We start from the raw sequence: 17,682 nt of genomic DNA, 5'->3' as shown, positions 1-17,682 counted from the left end.
GATGCGATTTCACACACTTAATAGGGAGAAAACCGTCTTTATTGTTGCTATTCCAGGCTCAAACTTAATATTTTTTTATTGCCTAGACCTGCTTGCTTTCTTTACTATTAGTGATGGTTCTGTATCTCTTAGCTTGTCCTGAACAGCATTTAGGGACTGTGAGTTAGGAAGTGTTAGTGTGTGTTATTTATAATGATTTAAGTCATTTAAGCTGTGACTAATACCCAAGTACTAAAGATGGGTACAGATTTAATTTAATAGATTTAAGTACATTTAGAATAAAAATCGAATTAATTAAATATTATTGGCTAAAATGTAAAAAAATGCTAAATAAGTGAAAGTAAAAGTGAAAAGTATTGTCTAGCATCAATGAGAGCAAACAATGACTTGTAATTGCATATAGCGTCTAATTCTGATAATCATCTTCAATTATATACAGATCACATTATACAGTTTATGGTAATTGTTTAAAAGAGCTGCATTATCTGTTTTATAATGTTTCACTAATAGTAAAGTGCTTGGATTAGCAAGCCTTTTAATGCTGTATGTTTTTTTTTTAATTACACAGGAGCAGAGACCGAGAAATGCTATTTTCCATTATAAAAATGACATCGGACAACTGATTCAAGTTTTCTGTTTCCTCCACTGTTTCAAATTTAAGAACCTCTAATAGTTCCTCTATGATCTTGCCTTTTTTTAAATAAGGGACACACCCTTGCACATCTGTCTCTCTACTGGCACATTTCTTTACCGTCATTTGTGATTGTGACAAACTTTTACCGTTCTCACTGTTGTTTCAATTATATAGAACAGTAAAAAGGATTAAAATGTTTATAGCTTTAGGTTTAAGGAATGTACAGAGAACAGTTTTATTGAATGCTCTAAAAAAACCTCAAATCTACTTAATAGATTGTTTTGCACACTAATACCTTCTAAAACAGTTTACAGTAAAGCCTTACTTTCAGTAGGCATATTGCAAATGCAGCAAAAAAAAATACATTTTGGTCAGCACGTTGTCTTTGATTATAGTATTTTTACATCAGTTTGTTACATTAAGAGGTGTTGTGTTTACTTTTTAGAGGAAAGTTCGCTTTTTGTGCTTTGACAGGTCAGATAATTTAGCAAAGAAGCTGCATTATTTTGCCCAGTAAGCGTCTGATTGTTAGTATTGGTCTTTAACTGCAAAAAATACTTCCCCCTTGTTCAAGAGATGTGTTGGGTGAGCATGAGTCTGCAAACTTTTTGACATATTGTTTATTATGAAATTGTGCCTGTTTTCTTATAAATCACGTTATAAAGAGAACACAAAGCAGATAAGAGCTCGTGTTGATGGATCTAAAGGTACTTTATTTCACTCTTGCATTGAAAGCTGGAGCAGGTCAGTGCTGATCAGTGTTTCTTCACGTCCCTCTTTCAGTATCAGTTATTGTATTTATTTCTAAGTAGGAATAGTCTCGTGTAGTCCACATTTAAGTTCATTTGTTGGTGGAATTCATACACAGTCTGGGTGTGTGGTGTTTAGCACAAGCAGCAGGTGCTAAAGATTAGATTCAGACTCGTCCAAATGGGAAAACGCAGCTGAGCGATTAGTCCATAGTCCACAGTGATGCAATCCCTTCAGGAGAGTACAGTTACAGGATAAATAAGAGTTCGTGTGTAATATAGCTGTGTAAAATAGCTTATTATAAAAAAAAATACAGAGAAATATAGAGTTCAGAGTTCCTGTTCCAGGTTTCTCTTCAGCATTAACTTCTTATAGCCGTTTTTCTTTCTCTGTCTTTGTTCTGAAACGACAAAACAAGAACAATTAGACAGTTATATACAGCAGAAATTCATTATTCAGTATCAAGTATCAGTAAAACTTTAATCATGAAAAAAAGACAAAAAAAAGGTAATTAAAAAGGCATTAAAAATGAACTTAAAGTTTAGGAAACAGGAAAACTGTATTTTATAATGAAAAATAGTTTGATAAGATTATTTCAGCATGCTTGGGTAAATGGTATTACACAGTGAGACTGATTTAATACAAACACCAGTGAATGAAGTAATTAGGTATTTATCTGAAGGCTCTGTGCTCTGAGGGAACGTGATCTGCTTGAGGTGGAGGGTGTCTGGCCATAACGTCAGCTGAGGGGGCAGCAGGCCTCACTTTTTCCACTCTCACTCGTGCGCCGTGAGACCCAGCTGGCCTGCATTAGTCCTGTTCACACTGCTGGGTGACTCTAGGTTAGGGCCATTGACACAATTAGGCCTAAGCATGTTTATGTTTATGTGTGCACGGGTAGAGAAGACTCAACATTAAAACCTCAAATACTCAAATAGAAGTGAAATATTGATCATAAATAGAATTAAAAATTAGTAGTTCAGTACTGAGGTGTTTTTGGTGTTATTATAATGATTTAAGTCAGAGCTGTGACTAATACCCAAGTAATACAGACGGGTACAGATATATTAACAAGTACATTTTCGAATAAAACTTAAATGAATGAAATGTTATTGGCTTAAATGTAAAAAAAATAGGTAGAAGTGGAACATTGTATAGTATAGTATAATTCTAGCATAACATAACATAGTATAATTCTAGCAGCTGAGTAAATGAAACTATTTACTGCCCACCTCTGCACTGTTACAGAGCAAACAGTGACTTGTAATTGCATACAGCATCTAATTATGATGATCATCTTCAATTATATACAGATCTCATTGTAAATGTTTGGGAAAAAAAGAGCTACATTATCTGTTTTCTTTTGTTTCAGCATTTACATAAAAAACATTGTATTGTTAAAGAGTGCTAATAGTGAAGTGCTTGGATTAACAAGCCTTTTAATGCTGTAGTTTTATTTATTCATTATTTTTTTTTAAGAAATAATAGTTTTGTAAATACATAGTTTGTGTAAAAGAAAATGCATTTTAATTGTACACTATACGTCCTTAAATATTATCTACAGTTTTTACATTGGTAACAAACTAATGCTGGATGATGTGACCTCAAATCAATATAAACAGAAATGAATGAACAAATTTAAGTTGATTTGAATTAATGATCGATTATATATAATCTGCTGGAGTTACTCAGTAGGCTCTGTGTTTGAGTTCTGCTCCATATTGCTTCCATATTGCTTCCATTTTACAAGGAATCATGTGACATGCAGTATTACGTTTTTAGGGGACAGTACATAATTACAGATAGTGAGAAAAATATTATAAGAAAAAATAAATAAATGGTTGACATATGCAAGATTGTTAATGTTGGTTAGAGGTTTTAAATATTGTCTTTAATTTAATTTCCAATTAATTTTTATGTCATAAAACAAACTATTTGGTTAAAATGATTAGCAGTAATGTTAAGGCTAGAATTGGGATCTATGTTAGGTTTTGAATTAGGTTTAAGATTAACCTTTAAAAAAAAAAAATTAAGTTGAACTGAAAAACATTTCTATAAAGCCTTTAAATTTGAATCTATTACCATGAAATGCAAAATGAAAGATTTACTGCTCTTAGGTGTTTATATTTTATATAAAATTTATATTTTCTCTGTAATATTTTATTTTGAGCATTGTCACAAACAGTATGACATAGTTATATTGAATGCCTGGCAGTCAATAAAACATTATGCATAGCTTCTGTGTTTATACTCTATTTTTGTTGTTTTTTTGTGATGTTGCCTGTAAGCTTTACTCATGTACTCATAGAATAGGTTTTGAGTCTCATTCCCTGATTTAGATTCTGTAGGAATTCCAGGTATGCTGATATTAATTAAGTATGATTGTCATTCACTGATTTTAGATCACTACTCTCACTAGAAGGTAGACACACACAAGTCCAGATGTTTGCAGAGCAGAGGAGACGTGTGGGACGCACAGTCATTTGTCTACAGCCTGCTGTGTGCGCTGATGTCATTTCACACGTCCTCCATCATATTTGGGAATTTTAGTGACTGTTTGTCAGGTTCGGTCTGTTGGACAGGAAAAGCGTTGTTATGAAGGTTTTTGAGGATAAATCAGTCTTGTGTGGAACACAGGCCTGAGCAAATTACTGGTGTCAGCTGTGCCAAGTCCTGAAGTGCCTGAATGAGTGGTGTTTACAGGGCCACATAAAAAATGATGTAAATATCAGCAGGAAAAAAGCTGCCCATAAATAAGCCCAGTGAAATGCTAACTGTGAATTAATAACACACTGACTGCTGACGTTTAGGCTCAAACAAATGGGGCGGATGGGAGAATAAATAGTTTGCCTTGAAATTGATGGACCAATATTTGGACTGGTTTTGAATATTAGGCGATTTGTGTGATCACTGGACTATTTCTGCTAGTGAAACACATCAAGACACTTTTTACAACCCTAAATCAGAAAATGGGACGATAAAAAAATGATAATTAAGAAATCTGTTACTTTTTTTTGTTATATTTTGTTTGATATTTGTTTTCTTACTTTGGCAAACCAACGTTCTTCTCAAGCACTACAATACAGAGATACACATTTACAAATACCACTTTAAACTGTACTCTGCAAAATAGAAGCCTTATGTTAACCATGTCCAGAAGAGGCGTCAACCTTTCTGGGCTGAGAGGAGTTGAAAACACAGTGTATTTTGTTCACTCAAATCAAGACAGACGGAAAGGACCATCCAGACTGTAATCAGTCTATGATTGTATGGGATTGTGTCAATAAACTTTTTTGATGGCAGCATCAATGCAAAAACTTAGATTGAGTTATTAGAGCAACTTATGCACAAATACAGAAATCATTGGTTCCAAAAACACGTTTTAATTACTTTAAAAAGAAACAGCAGCATTACAAAGTGATAGATGCTTTATTGTCCCACCATATTTGGAATATGATTCTGGTCAGAAATGTACTAACGGATGTACAGTATATTAACAGGCTAATCTAAGTTGACAAGACTTATATTAAAACATATATTATATAAATATCTTGGGTTCATATTTTTTTGCATCAATCAAAATAAAAGTCAGTAAATGTACAGTAAATGTAAGAAACACTGCAGGTTGCTTTTTGCATTTCCTGTACATCTTGACATACTGATTCGGGGTTGTAAGGTGGTCTGACTGTGGAAGACACAGTGTGTCAACACATTTCAAACTCCATTTACAAGCAGAAGATAAGTTGAGAACATACTTCACTGCTTCCTTTATTAACCTTCTTTCATGTCTCATAGGGATGTAGCACTGCTTAAACTCTATACTATACAAGCGGGAAAACGTTTAGAAACTTATACTGCTTTAATGAAAACCAGCACTGAAACGAATCTGATGAATCTAATCTGACCGTAACGTGTTTCTGTATGAGGACAAAAATTTGCTCACCTCATTAGATTAGATTAGAAATCTTTTTTTTTTTAGATTAGAAATCTTTTTTTAGATTTTTTTTTTTTTTAGATTAGAAAAAAATGTGGTTTGTTTCAGAGTAAAAACTCTTAATACTTTTTATTATACAAATGTAACTTTAGGATATTCAAAAACTGGCTTTAAAATATCTAATAGTAACAGAATAACTAAACATAGTTATAACATAGTTATAAATAGATAATAGGTTCTTTAATAGGACTTTTCAAAATTGTTCCGTACGCCTTTACACTTAATGCCTCATAATGCATCTGATTGACATAGATGCTAACAGAGCAGACAGCTTTGGTGTTTGCTTTGGTTTGGTTTGGTTACTCACCAGTCGTCTCTGGTTGCTGAGGCAGAAGGTGCAGATCTGTCTGGGTTGGGAGTTCTCAGAGTCCGGACTGGGGGCTGAGGGTTTGTGGGGGCTGTGGAGGTGGTTGTGCAGGGCTGCTGGGCTCCGGTGGCACGGTTGCCCGTCTGCACATGCCTCGCCCACCAGCAGCACGTTCTGCAGGTGAGAGATGTAGCTGGAGGCGAGCCGCAGCGTCTCGATCTTGGAGAGCTTGCGGTCGGCGGGTTCGGTGGGTATGAGGGTCCGCAGGGCTGTGAAGGCCACGTTGACGCTGTTGGTTCGGTCCCGCTCTCGGGCGTTTGCTGCGTTGCGCTGCCGGACCTCTGTGATGGGCACGCAGGGCTCCGGGGACACGAGCGATGGTCGGCAACTGTATTTTCGCTTGCGAGAGGCAGATTTGATTGGAGCACAGACAGAAGAGGAGAGGCAGGAGGATTTGTCATCTGAGCCTGAACTTTCACTTCCATTCTCATCATCTTCTGAAAACATGCTGATATCGGAGTAGAGAAAACGGGCAGGAGATGGGCGAACCATGGCAAAGGACATCATCACCTGCTCTCTCTATTTACATATGTCCTTGGTCTCTTCTTACCAGTATTGTGTTGCTCTTTTATCTGTGTCCAGTCTCTGATAAAAGTTCTACAGGAACAAAATCCTGGATTTGTCTTTTGCTTTAAAGATGTTTAGAATTATAAACACATGAACCGTCTTCGTTCTTCTTCTTTAACCAGCACCGAAACGCAGGAACAAAACCTTTCAAGTGGGTCCAGTGTGGTTTCCCGAAGTCCAGCAATGTTTTAAACCAATCCAGTGATGGTATTAGACTATGATGATGATTTGTCCATTATGAGCTGATAGTCCTTCCTCTTCTGCAGGATCTTATATATATCTTTAAGGTACCAGCACCACAAGCAGCAGCAGCGGCAGCCAGAGTGAATGAGTAAGTGAATGAGTGTTTCCCACTAGCTCTCATCCCCTCAACAGTTCCACGTGTTATTACGACTGAGTGTTTCCTTATGCCTTGGCTTTATAGTGCGTGAGCACGGTGGTGGAGATTGAGGTGGGGGGAGTGGCTGGGGACTGCTCCCCCTCTTCCACTGTAAATGCACAATCCGGGGAGCTGCCGAAAGAGTGATGGGTAAGAAAGAGAAAGCAATGGAGCTTGCCCTTAAACGTTTGCTTTTAAATTCGCTTCTGAATGTGTGTCGCCTTCATTGAGACGATAAGAAACCAAAGTTTCTCACCTGGACTTCTACCTCGATTCCCCTTCTTTAACTTTATTCATTGTTTTTAATAGGGCTGTGGATTGATCAAAAAATGTAACTAATAAAACAAGCAATTATCTTGAACCTGAAACTTTTAAAAATTGATTTATTTATACAAATTTATGTAGTATCATTGTAAATAAAAGAATGTAAAAATGAGGAGAGAAGGGAAGCATAAAAGAATGAGAGTTATGAGATTTAATCCATATATTAAAAAACATAGTTCTGAACTCAGCACTAGCAGCACTATGTGTGTACTTCGCCAAATAAACTAATATTAAGCTAATATGTCTACATGCTCTGAAAGAGAATGAACTACAGCAGATGGTTGAGGCCAGAATTGGTCAAATGGTTACACTCAATTTGGTGTAAAATCAATTCTAGATTAATTTGGTTCTACCATATTTTTTGTTGTTAGAAAACTCTTAAATAAAGGAATCTTCACATTGCAAAACACTCTCGTGACTTTCAGTCCTGAGCTCACTTCTGAATTCTTGTCAACAGAAATCAGAATAGTTCCTTCAGCACATACGTCTGTGGATGTATGTTACAGAAAACCATTAAACCAACTAGACAGTTGCTGAGTGTGAATGTCACGGATAATCATATTACAGTCATTATGTGAAAATCCTGCTTTTTTCATAGCTTATTCCATTCCATTACGTTCTATTTTTCATTTATTCTCGATATTGACTGTAGGACATGGAGACTAGCCAGTTGCGGCTCTAGTGCTGATTAAAAAGGAAGTGCTTCAGGGCACTGGAAGGTTCTGAAAGGAGGTCGAGAGTGACCTGGAGCTAGCATGAGCGTGTGCTGTCTGCAGCGGCTCCAGTTTCACTGCCTGACGTAGTGATGAGATGATTACTGGAGGCAGTGATGACTCAGGAATGGAGAAAAATATTTAATGTTGGGCAGTGAAAGCAGTTTTTCCTAATGTATTGGCAGCAATCCAAGTTGAAGCTTTTAGTAATGGTAATACACGGACATGATGACTGGTATTGCGTCCCGTGACTTTTGCCATGTCTGATGGAAGCCATAATGGGGTCTTCTGCATTGAATGTGGAATTTGGTGTTTGATTTATGGCAGAGACACTTTCAAAGACTGACAGAGTTTCACTTGTTTGCATGGACAGTTCTAGCCAGATGCTGCCAGTCATGATCATTACCACCGACTGCACTGCCCACTGTGGGTGGTAACGCCATCTAGTATGTATCCCAAGTACACACAAATGTCCCATTTAACTAGCACTCACTATCAGTCCTTGCTTAAACGCGCTTGATAATTCACATAGCCTTGTCATGAGCATGCTAGCCAGTGTGTTCAACCTCACTCACAAGATAACACCTCACAACTTCACTCACTCAGACAGGTGGGCATTTCTGGGCAAGTCTTTCCCTGATATCTAACACTTCATGTTCATTTTTTTAAATACAGCAATCCAATGAATCCTTTTCCTTTAACAAAATGCTCATTATTGTTATTATTATTACAGTTTAATCTTTCCATATCTTTCTTTAGGAAATCAAGGTTTTACAGCTTTACTGCTCATGCTGAACCTCCCCAGCTTCATCGTTATCCAGGAAAAAAGCAGCCCTCAGAGTCACAAATGATATTTAATATCTCTGAATGACGCGGTTAGTAGCAGAGCGGTACTGTCAACATCTGATTGCTATTACTCCCTCTGCCTCTCTGACTTCCTCCCTTCCTTCCAGTGTTAAAACCTCATCCATTCGCCAACAGTCCCCCTCCTTTCCCCTCCACCCAGAGCAGTTGAACTCTTTTGGCAGGGGTCAGGGTGCTGTCAAAATTCGGAACTAATCCTTTGCGCAGCACCGCAGACAGCACGACTGACTCGTTACGCAGTCTGCCGGACGGTTGGACGGACGCGGCGCTGAGGGACCCGGCTGTCTAGCCTGGGCTGGGGACACGCCAAGCACCCACTCCTGATGGGACCCAGCCTCTGCAGCTGGCCCGTTTAAAAGAAGAGAGGGATGGGGAGGGAGAGAGTATGACTTTACATGTCACAAAAGGCAGTCTAATTAGTTCTGAAATGTTATACCTCATTGGATAGATGAACAGTCTAAAAGCTGTGCGCATGGAGCAATGTAGTGGAAAAGAGCTCATATAAGGTCAGCTTTTTCAGTGGAAATGGTGGAGAGTAGGGATAATTTGGCAACCCGAACCGCACTGCATCGATGCCTACTGGTAATTGCCTATCTGTGGCCTTGCTTTCTGACTTCCAGTCTTGCTATTTCAGGAGCACAAATGAAGTCAGTCCTCCCTGAAATTCCATGCCGTAATCGTCCCGTTACTCAGAAGCCAAAGAATTCAGACGCTAAGCAGGTCAGTGGGCCTGAGAGATGGAAAAAGTGAACCGTTTAGAACTTTCTGGAATCCCGTGCCCATCAGGGCCTCTCTGACAGTTCTCTCAGCCTCAAATTACTGTTTATCTCAGGTATCAATTTTTTTTTAGGTTTCTCCTAAACCTGAGATACCTTGCATTTTTAAATATAGCCACAGTCTTAGTTAGTATGAATCTATGCTAAACAACAAATCACTTCATTTAGTGAAGTCATGTTAACTTTCTGTTGAGAGAATACCTATAAATGCTGCCCTCAGTTTTTTCTTAAAGTGTCCTATTTTGCAGATTTTTTTTTACCTCTTTTTCTGTCTAGGAATCAAGTGCACCCCACCTTATAAAATATTAGCTAACTATAGCTGGTGATTTCGTGTGTAACTAAGGCAGTAAAACACTGTATAGTGACATGGAACGTTTGTGGAATTACATTAAACAGATAATTAATACATTAAATAGATAATTAATACATTAAACAGATAATTAATAATAATTTACTTAAATTTCCCACTTTAATTTTCACATAGAACATTTTGACTGCGTTTCTGTTGTGCTCATCTTGTAAATACAGTGTTTTCAGCACAAGTGGAAGTAAGCATGAGTGAAAGAACAATAAATATTTTGTTAATAAAGAACTTTTATCATAATTTAAGAGAGAGAAATGCTTACTCTGCTTAAATATAAAAAAAATATTTGAAGCTGCAACCATTACTAAACTTTACGCTACTTTCAGCCTTTCAGTAGAAGAAAAACTTAAACCCACTCGAGCCGAGCTGCAGAGTATGACTGTCACAGTGAGCTAATGTCTGTGGTATACATGCTTTTGAACTCTGCACTATTAAATGAGGTGCAGGTTGAATCTGAATGCCATTAGCATTAAGGATATATATTTTCTCACACAAAGCTTAAGGTTTCTATGCTAATACGACAAGAAGTGATCCCAGCTGACCCGTGAGCCGCGTCGCTTTGCTCGGCCTCCATTACCCAGGCTAGGTGTTTTTTGTGCTGGGAGGGAGGTCTGAGTCAGGACCTTATCTTTGAAGTGTACCTTATAAAGCAGGCAGCTGGTGAGGGCAGTCCCAGTGGGACCTTTCAGCGTTTCCCTATAAAGTCCACCTCGGCTCTTCTAAACTGGAGCCCTGGGACCGGCCTGCTGCCCCGCTAACAATGCCTCCCTGCTAATTTAGCAGCTCTTTAAATTCAAAGCATTCTCCTCTTTATTCACCCTCCCTTATGAGAACACCTCATATTCCTGCTCCAGGTGCTGCGGGGTACACTCACATCACATCAGACTTCAATCTAGGGCTGGTTGGGAACTTTCATTCATTCAGATCAGATTTTTTTTTTTTTACATTTCCTGCATGTATTTACTAGCACAAGAATACAGAAACATGTATTTAAAAGATGCATGAAAAGTCATTCAATGATTGCTTGATTAAGGACATAAAGCATTTTATGTTTTATCTTAATTTGTTCTAAAATATTTTCTCAATCCATATCCTAGAGATCTAAAAAATGCCACAGAAAGTAAATACAATTGTTTTCTAAGTTTAATATGCAACTTAATTAACAGATTGAACAGGAAGCTAAAGGCTAAAGGGACTAAGGCGGGCTATTTCCAGGTTTGTTCATTACTTGCTGTTAGCTACTGTAGCATAGTTGGTACTGGCATGGGGGTTAGAAAACTTAGATTTTGCGCTGCACCCTTTTTTTTATTTGTGCAGACTTACTATGAAGTCTGTAGTATTTTATAGTTATCGAGTATGGAGTATTATTTGTGTTTGCATTTAACCATTTTTGTAAGCGCAAAATTGGTCTTAAATTGGAATTTAGCTGCATTGGAAATCATTCCCTGATACAGAAATAGTGCACTATATAGTGTCAGCCATTTTTTAGTGCTGTTTAAAAATCCCTTTATTTCCTACATTAAAATTCCCTACACAGTTCACTATAAAACACCTATAATGCATCATATCATGTAGTGTACAGATCGTGTAAACCATTAGGGCCGCAATGATTAGTGGATATAATCCACAATGTCGATTATAACAATTTGTCGACTCCAAATCGTTACTTTGTAGCACTACACAAATTACTGTTGACAGAAACACATCGGGAGAAAGGTAAATAATGGGCTCAATCACACAGTTTACAGTCAGCTCGGCCTGCGCCTCCAAAAGTGCCCAAACACAACAGATTACCCATTTCCTTACAGAATAGCAGCACTTTCCTTTTATTTAAATGACATTTAAATGTTCTGGACATTTCTACTGTATTTAAATCTCATTTTTAGCACGTTTTCTATCATTTTTAACAGAAGCAGTACCCACAACAAGCAGATATGGAGGGAATGGCAGAGATAATTGTTGACTAATCGACTAATCGGCAAAATAATCAGCAGATTAATCGACTACCAAAATGATCATTAGTTGCAGCCCTATTAGTGCTGGGAGATTTTTACGATTAATTTGATTAATTTGAATTACAGTTTCAATGTGATTTTCAAAATGGAGTAATCGCGATTTTACATATAGACATTTTATCTTTTTAATCTAAAGTGTTTCCGTCTTACCCTGGTTACCAGCGCTTCCTACAGACCAACACGCGCTTATTTTTGTTCCGCACAGTCCAAGTTCCAGCATATAACTATATCAAAAAATATAATTCTATCAAAAAACATACTTTTTTGAACCATTTTTTGGCATCTGTAGTTTGATTTTTTGTAAGGGAGGGGTCGATTATAATCGGAAATAAGATTTTTGGAAAAATCTGAGATTATTTTTTAGGCCATAAAAGCAGTAAGCCCTAAATACCATAATGCAATGCAGCGCTGATGTGGCAGACATTCTCAGGTCAGTACAATTTAAAGATAGTTTGTTGTTTGGTCGTTTCCTAGTTAGTTCACTATATAGTGAATGCTATATAGTAAATAGTGAATGAGTTAATAAGTGAACCATCCTGAACACAGCTTTTGAGTGGTATTTAAAAGTTTTAAATTGTATATTAAAATAATGCATTTTTTCATACCTGCAGATATCCTGTGTTTGAGTTAATATTAGTATAATCATCATCCACTGTATGTTTCATATGCTCAGCTCCACCAATAGCGAGTGACCCTCAGTTTTTTCCAGTTCCAGTGTAGTTGGTGGAGATTTTGAATAACCATGAAGGGGAAGCTTTTCACTCAGTAACACCCCCCACCCAAAAAAAAAGACATATTTAGAGGCACGTTTCCTCTTTGGGGATATTGCTAGGCTGACAGGAAATTTCAAATTTGCAGTGATTGTTTTTATTAATGGTTATTAACAGACTTGGCCGGATCCTGTTTGACTGTTTGAAATTGAGAGGTCAGGAGGTCACACACGTTTTCATTACTTCATTCAGCCTCACGGTTTAGAATATATTAGTTAGATCCGAGTGGAGTAAAACGGACACTTCGTGAAGAGTAATACGCTGTGATTCATTTAAACTCCTGGGTAGCACATCATTGTGAGTGAGTTTGATACTGCAGCATTAGCGTCAATCAGAAATCTAAATAAACCTAGTTAGTTCATGTCCCTGGCCATATTAAAGTTAATTTATCACACCATGACATAAAAAAATGTTTCCCCACCTTTTAAACCGCTTTTGTAATTTGTAATTATGTCAAGATGTACCAACAGGTGGGGGAAATTGAGATTAACCATGTGTGGGAACAGGGGACTTTGTTCCCTTTAGAGTACATATGGTCTACGTGTGTTCCCCCTTTAATCACACGTCAAACACGGACACACCCCACATGTTTGACATGTGAGTACTAATTATGATATTTTATTTGAATGACAAGTTCATTAAATACAGTTTGATTAGTGATTAAAAAGTGGTACCTGTTAGGGGTGCACTGAAAACCCATACGTTGTTTGAACTCAATTGGATATTTCTAAACAATACTCAACTATTAGTTGAACATTTGTGGGCACATAAACATTTAAACAGAGATTTTTGAGTTGAACCAACTTATAATAACTGGGTTTATTCTGTTGTTATTGGCAGCTTGTTTTCCATTGGCTTCTGTCACAATCTATTTGCATACTGGGTGTGTCCAACAGTTTCTGACTAACACTCACCATCAGCAAAGGTGGAAAGTAATAAATAACATTTACTCAAGTTGAGTATATTTTATGAGTAATTTGTAATTTTTTAAGTAGTTTTTAAAATAGGTAATTTTACTTTTACTCAAGTACATTTTGACACAAGTAATTTACTTCGCTACATTGGAAAACTCCCCGTTACTGAGTACAAAATAAAATGCTGGGGGGAAAAAAACAATTGTCTGAATTAAAAAAAAAAGAGCTGTCAGCTTTCAAAACTTCCACATCAAACTTTTATCATTAAACATCAACATCTGCTTAATGTTAAAAAACATGTAAATATGAGTTAAAGCACAGCAATGGCAAGTTAAACAATAATGATGAACTGTAAAACTATAAAACTACAGTTTATAGTCACATATATGACCATAACCTTTTAATAGTAAAGAAAAAAAATGGATCATAGAAACCTATGCCTCTTGTTCCTGAAAATGTTTTATGGGGTCGTCTGAACAAATACTACCTGAAAGGTCAATGTGGAATAATAGTTCATTAAAAACAAATTTATGTATTATTTGTCTTTTTTTTTACATCAAATAATTAAAAGTAACCATGTAACTTTTACTCAAAGTACATTTTAAATTGAGTACTTTTTACTTTTACTTGAGTAGAATTTTAGCAAAGTAAAGGTACTTTTACTTAATTACAAATTTTCAGTACTTTTTCCACCTCTGATCATCAGTGTGTAGTGATTCCCCCGGGGCTACCTTAGAAATAAATCAACTTCCTCATTAGTTGTAATAAATTAATGTTTTAATTTATGCTAAATCAAGTTTTCATTCCTTATTACCTAAACAAATTGATCAAATCGGCTGCCTTAACAAAGTTAAGTAAACTCAACGCATCTGATCTTACAGTATAACAAAAATAAAAAAAGGTTAAATCAACTTCCCCTTTAATTGTAATAACTTGTTAATTTAAGTTATGCTAACATTCATTCATTACCTATTACTTAACGTATTTAAGGCAACCTGTTTCCTCAAATTTTAAAGTAAATTCAACTTATCTGGGCTTACAGTGTGGGCGATTTGGGCCCTACACAAATTAGGACCCTATCTGGATGGGATTAGTTTCTCAGGGGGTTTTGGGGTCATTTTATTTTTTATGGGGGTCCTCTGTGATTTTATTCCCGTCCAGAACGACCATGTATGTGTTTTTCTCAGACATCCTCTGACCAACAGATCCGCTGTAGCACCAGAAGGATGGCTCACTATTACCCAAGTTGCATTCAGAAATATGTCGGTGACAGTGCGTTTCCAATGGTTTCCAATTTGCTTGCGTTTAAAAAAAGGAACAAAGCTGACACAGGATTTACGGAACAACTTACATCAGCTAATGAAAGCTGTAGGAAAAGCTGTAGTTCGGTAATAATCACATTTTAAACACGAGAAAATCAGTTAGAACTGCCAAGTCACAGAAGAGCTAAACTGGACCTAACATGGAGCGAGCCGCGCGTCCGTCTCTCTCTCTCAGCGCTGGACAGAATCCAGCCCCGTTTCATCTCCTGAAACTCTGCAGCCTGTTGCTTGTGGTCATTTGTAATGTAAGCAGTAGCTAACTGGCTGCTTATATCATCCCCGCAGCGAGACCTATGAGCTCATGCTTTTGGCTGTGAGACTCTGTTAGTGCAGATTAGGGCCCAAAAATCAGTCATCCATTTTGGGTGTGGGTGAGTGCATGCAGATGGAGTTTTAGCGCAAATATTTGCTGGCACCTCTCACCACTCAGTTACGTATGGAGTAAAATGACTATTGAATATAATGTGCAGTTGTGTCTGGTCTCTCTCTAACTTTTGGCTTCAGGGTTGCATTTCTTTACTGCTTTTGGCAAGGGGGTTGCGCGCTGTGGTTGCCAGATCAGGAAATAATATGAAAATCCTTAATGCATGCTATAAAATGTTCAAATGGTTTACAGAAAGCTCGAAGTGAATTAGAATTTTGGGATTAGAACAAATTATCAAGAGAGTGTATAAGAGTGTGTTGTGTGAAATTGTGTAAAACACAATTAAAGACATCAAAAACATGGTGTTAGTAGTAAAACACACAACGGTCACAGTGTGAGAGAGAGTGTGTGTGTGTGTGTGTGTGTGTGTGTGTGTGTGTGTGTAGAGAGCGCACATGTACAGTATATAGCAGTGGTGTGTGGGGGGTTCAGTGTTGAGGTAGCAGTCTGGCAGCATATGATTGTCATTAAACATAGAGGAAAAGGTTTGAGTGAGTGTGGAGGAAATCCAGCAGGCATATATCAGTCACTAACTGGCAGAGGTTTTGTACTTTCATATCCCTTTTCAAATGTAAGGCCCTGATAGCTTTACACTAATAATTAAGGGGTGTAGCCACCATCTAAAAGGAATCAATGAAATGCCCTTTAGCTAGTTATCCTTTGATGAGTTATTTGCTTAGAAATGATATAAACAGTGGCACAGGGATCATTACGCTGGCAGAGAAAAGAATGGATTCAGTTAAATAACAGAATTTGCAGCATATACAGTGTAAAATCATTCAGTCTCTTAATGACTTAAGGGCCATTCCACTGAATGGGTTCCATTTGCATGTTGTAACTCTTCTAAAATAAAACTTTTTTTTTTTTTTTACTCTGAATCTAATAACATGTATTTAACTATTGAAAACATGTACTGGTCAAACTCAGGCAGCTTTACTTTTTGCAAGGTTTCTAAGCTGAAGGTGGTTACAAAACTCATGTGACATTTAAAAAGCATGTTTTAAAGCAAGTCCACTAATTCTTTTGATTTTCTTTCAATAAAGTTTTTATTTTAAAGAAATGGTTGAATGCATGTTTAAATATGATATGATATTTTTGAAAGAAAAAATCACTCCTGTTAATGGTACTCATTCCTGTTTCTTTTTTATGCTTCAAGTAACAGGAAAGAAAGAAACAGGAATGTGTTTTTAGCATAGAATTAGTAAATACATGAAAACTAACTAAATGGCGGCTATGCTAATAGCATGGGGACACTGAGCCCGTTCTAGTGATTTTCCCAAAATTTGTATTTAAAAAAAAAAAAAACCTAATATCTAAGAATTAATTTAGGTGTTTTAAGTGTGCTGTATTAGGTGTGTTAAGATTGGCTCCCTTAGAAATAGTTACAATTCGATCAAATATACAGAAAAACTAATGAAGGAACTTAATTTTGGTCTTCCCATGATCTTCAGAAGAACCAGCTGATGTCACTTCCTGTTGTAGATGTCACTTGCAGAATGTTCCAGATGTTTTTAGATGGGGTAATATGTTACATTAACAGGACTGCGTGAAACTCAGGAATATAAATAAAATGTGTATTTTAACTTGAATGCAAAAATAAATACATTTTTGAAGGATTTTAATAATTATATTTTATGGTAAAGTTTATAATTAGAGAGCAGGGACAGCTAACAAATACTATTTTTTTAGTGTTCTAAGTAGTTGTTATTAATTTATTTTATTACATATCTTATTTTGCAATTAGGTCAATGTACAAGACGACATGCTTAATAATAAAATGTATTTTAAAGTTATTTTTTGTGCACATTTATACATGTCATTTCCTGGGGACAGAAATGGCACACATTCAGTGGAATGGCTCTTAAATGAGATAAAATGAGTAACAGCATCTAGATATATTGGTGTATTAATCCTTTAACATTATTAACAATATTAACACATAACTGAAGATATACACTATCAATATGACACTATTTGTCATGTGTGTGTTGATGTGTTGTACTACATGTGTACTCTAGGCCTCACAGAAAGCCTACAGCTACAAATACGTTCTTCAGCAATCCTCAGGATCTATTTGTCTTTATTACAAGGTGAAATATAGAGTATATAGAATGGCATCATTTTGTTTTGACCTTCGCAGTCAAGTTCCAAGTCTTCCAAGTGTGTTGAGAATAAGTCCATCTGAAAACGTCCTCCGGGTTCCTTGCAGAGACTGCAAATCACGCAAATCTGTTTGTAATGGCTGTAAAACAGAAAATAAACACAGGGAGAGAGCAGTTTACAGCTCAAATCCTTCGCACGCCTGATGAAATACGATAAATTAGCCCCCCAAAACTCAGAATTTCTCCGCGCTGGAACTCGAAAAATATTTTTGTTCTTTCCGGAGGGGAGACCCTAGATTTATACTCTACTGCTGCCTGGCTGTCAAGTTGTAAGTGGACAGGCTAATGCAGGACTTGGTTTAGTGCTGGTGGAGAAAGCCTCTCTCGCACACAGATCTGTCCT

General features: G+C 36.8%; 1 protein-coding gene across 1 annotated transcript; it reads right to left on the bottom strand.

The window, feature by feature from the left end:
• Nucleotides 1-1,095: 1,095 nt before the first annotated feature.
• On the bottom strand, nucleotides 1,096-6,687 carry scxb (scleraxis bHLH transcription factor b). The gene is made up of 2 exons (XM_007249708.4): nucleotides 5,686-6,687; nucleotides 1,096-1,784 (listed from the first exon to the last, which is right to left on the bottom strand). The coding sequence occupies exons 1-2, from the start codon at nucleotides 6,250-6,252 to the stop codon at nucleotides 1,746-1,748; spliced, it is 606 nt and encodes a 201-aa protein (XP_007249770.3). The 5' UTR covers nucleotides 6,253-6,687; the 3' UTR covers nucleotides 1,096-1,745.
• Between the last annotated feature and the right edge of the window lie 10,995 nt (nucleotides 6,688-17,682).

This window comes from Astyanax mexicanus, chromosome 6 (assembly GCF_023375975.1).
Source record: "Astyanax mexicanus isolate ESR-SI-001 chromosome 6, AstMex3_surface, whole genome shotgun sequence".
In the NCBI taxonomy this organism is placed as follows: Eukaryota; Metazoa; Chordata; class Actinopteri; order Characiformes; family Acestrorhamphidae; genus Astyanax; species Astyanax mexicanus.
The sequence above is the reverse complement of the archived record's forward strand: the minus strand, read 5'-3'. Positions and strand labels throughout refer to the sequence as shown.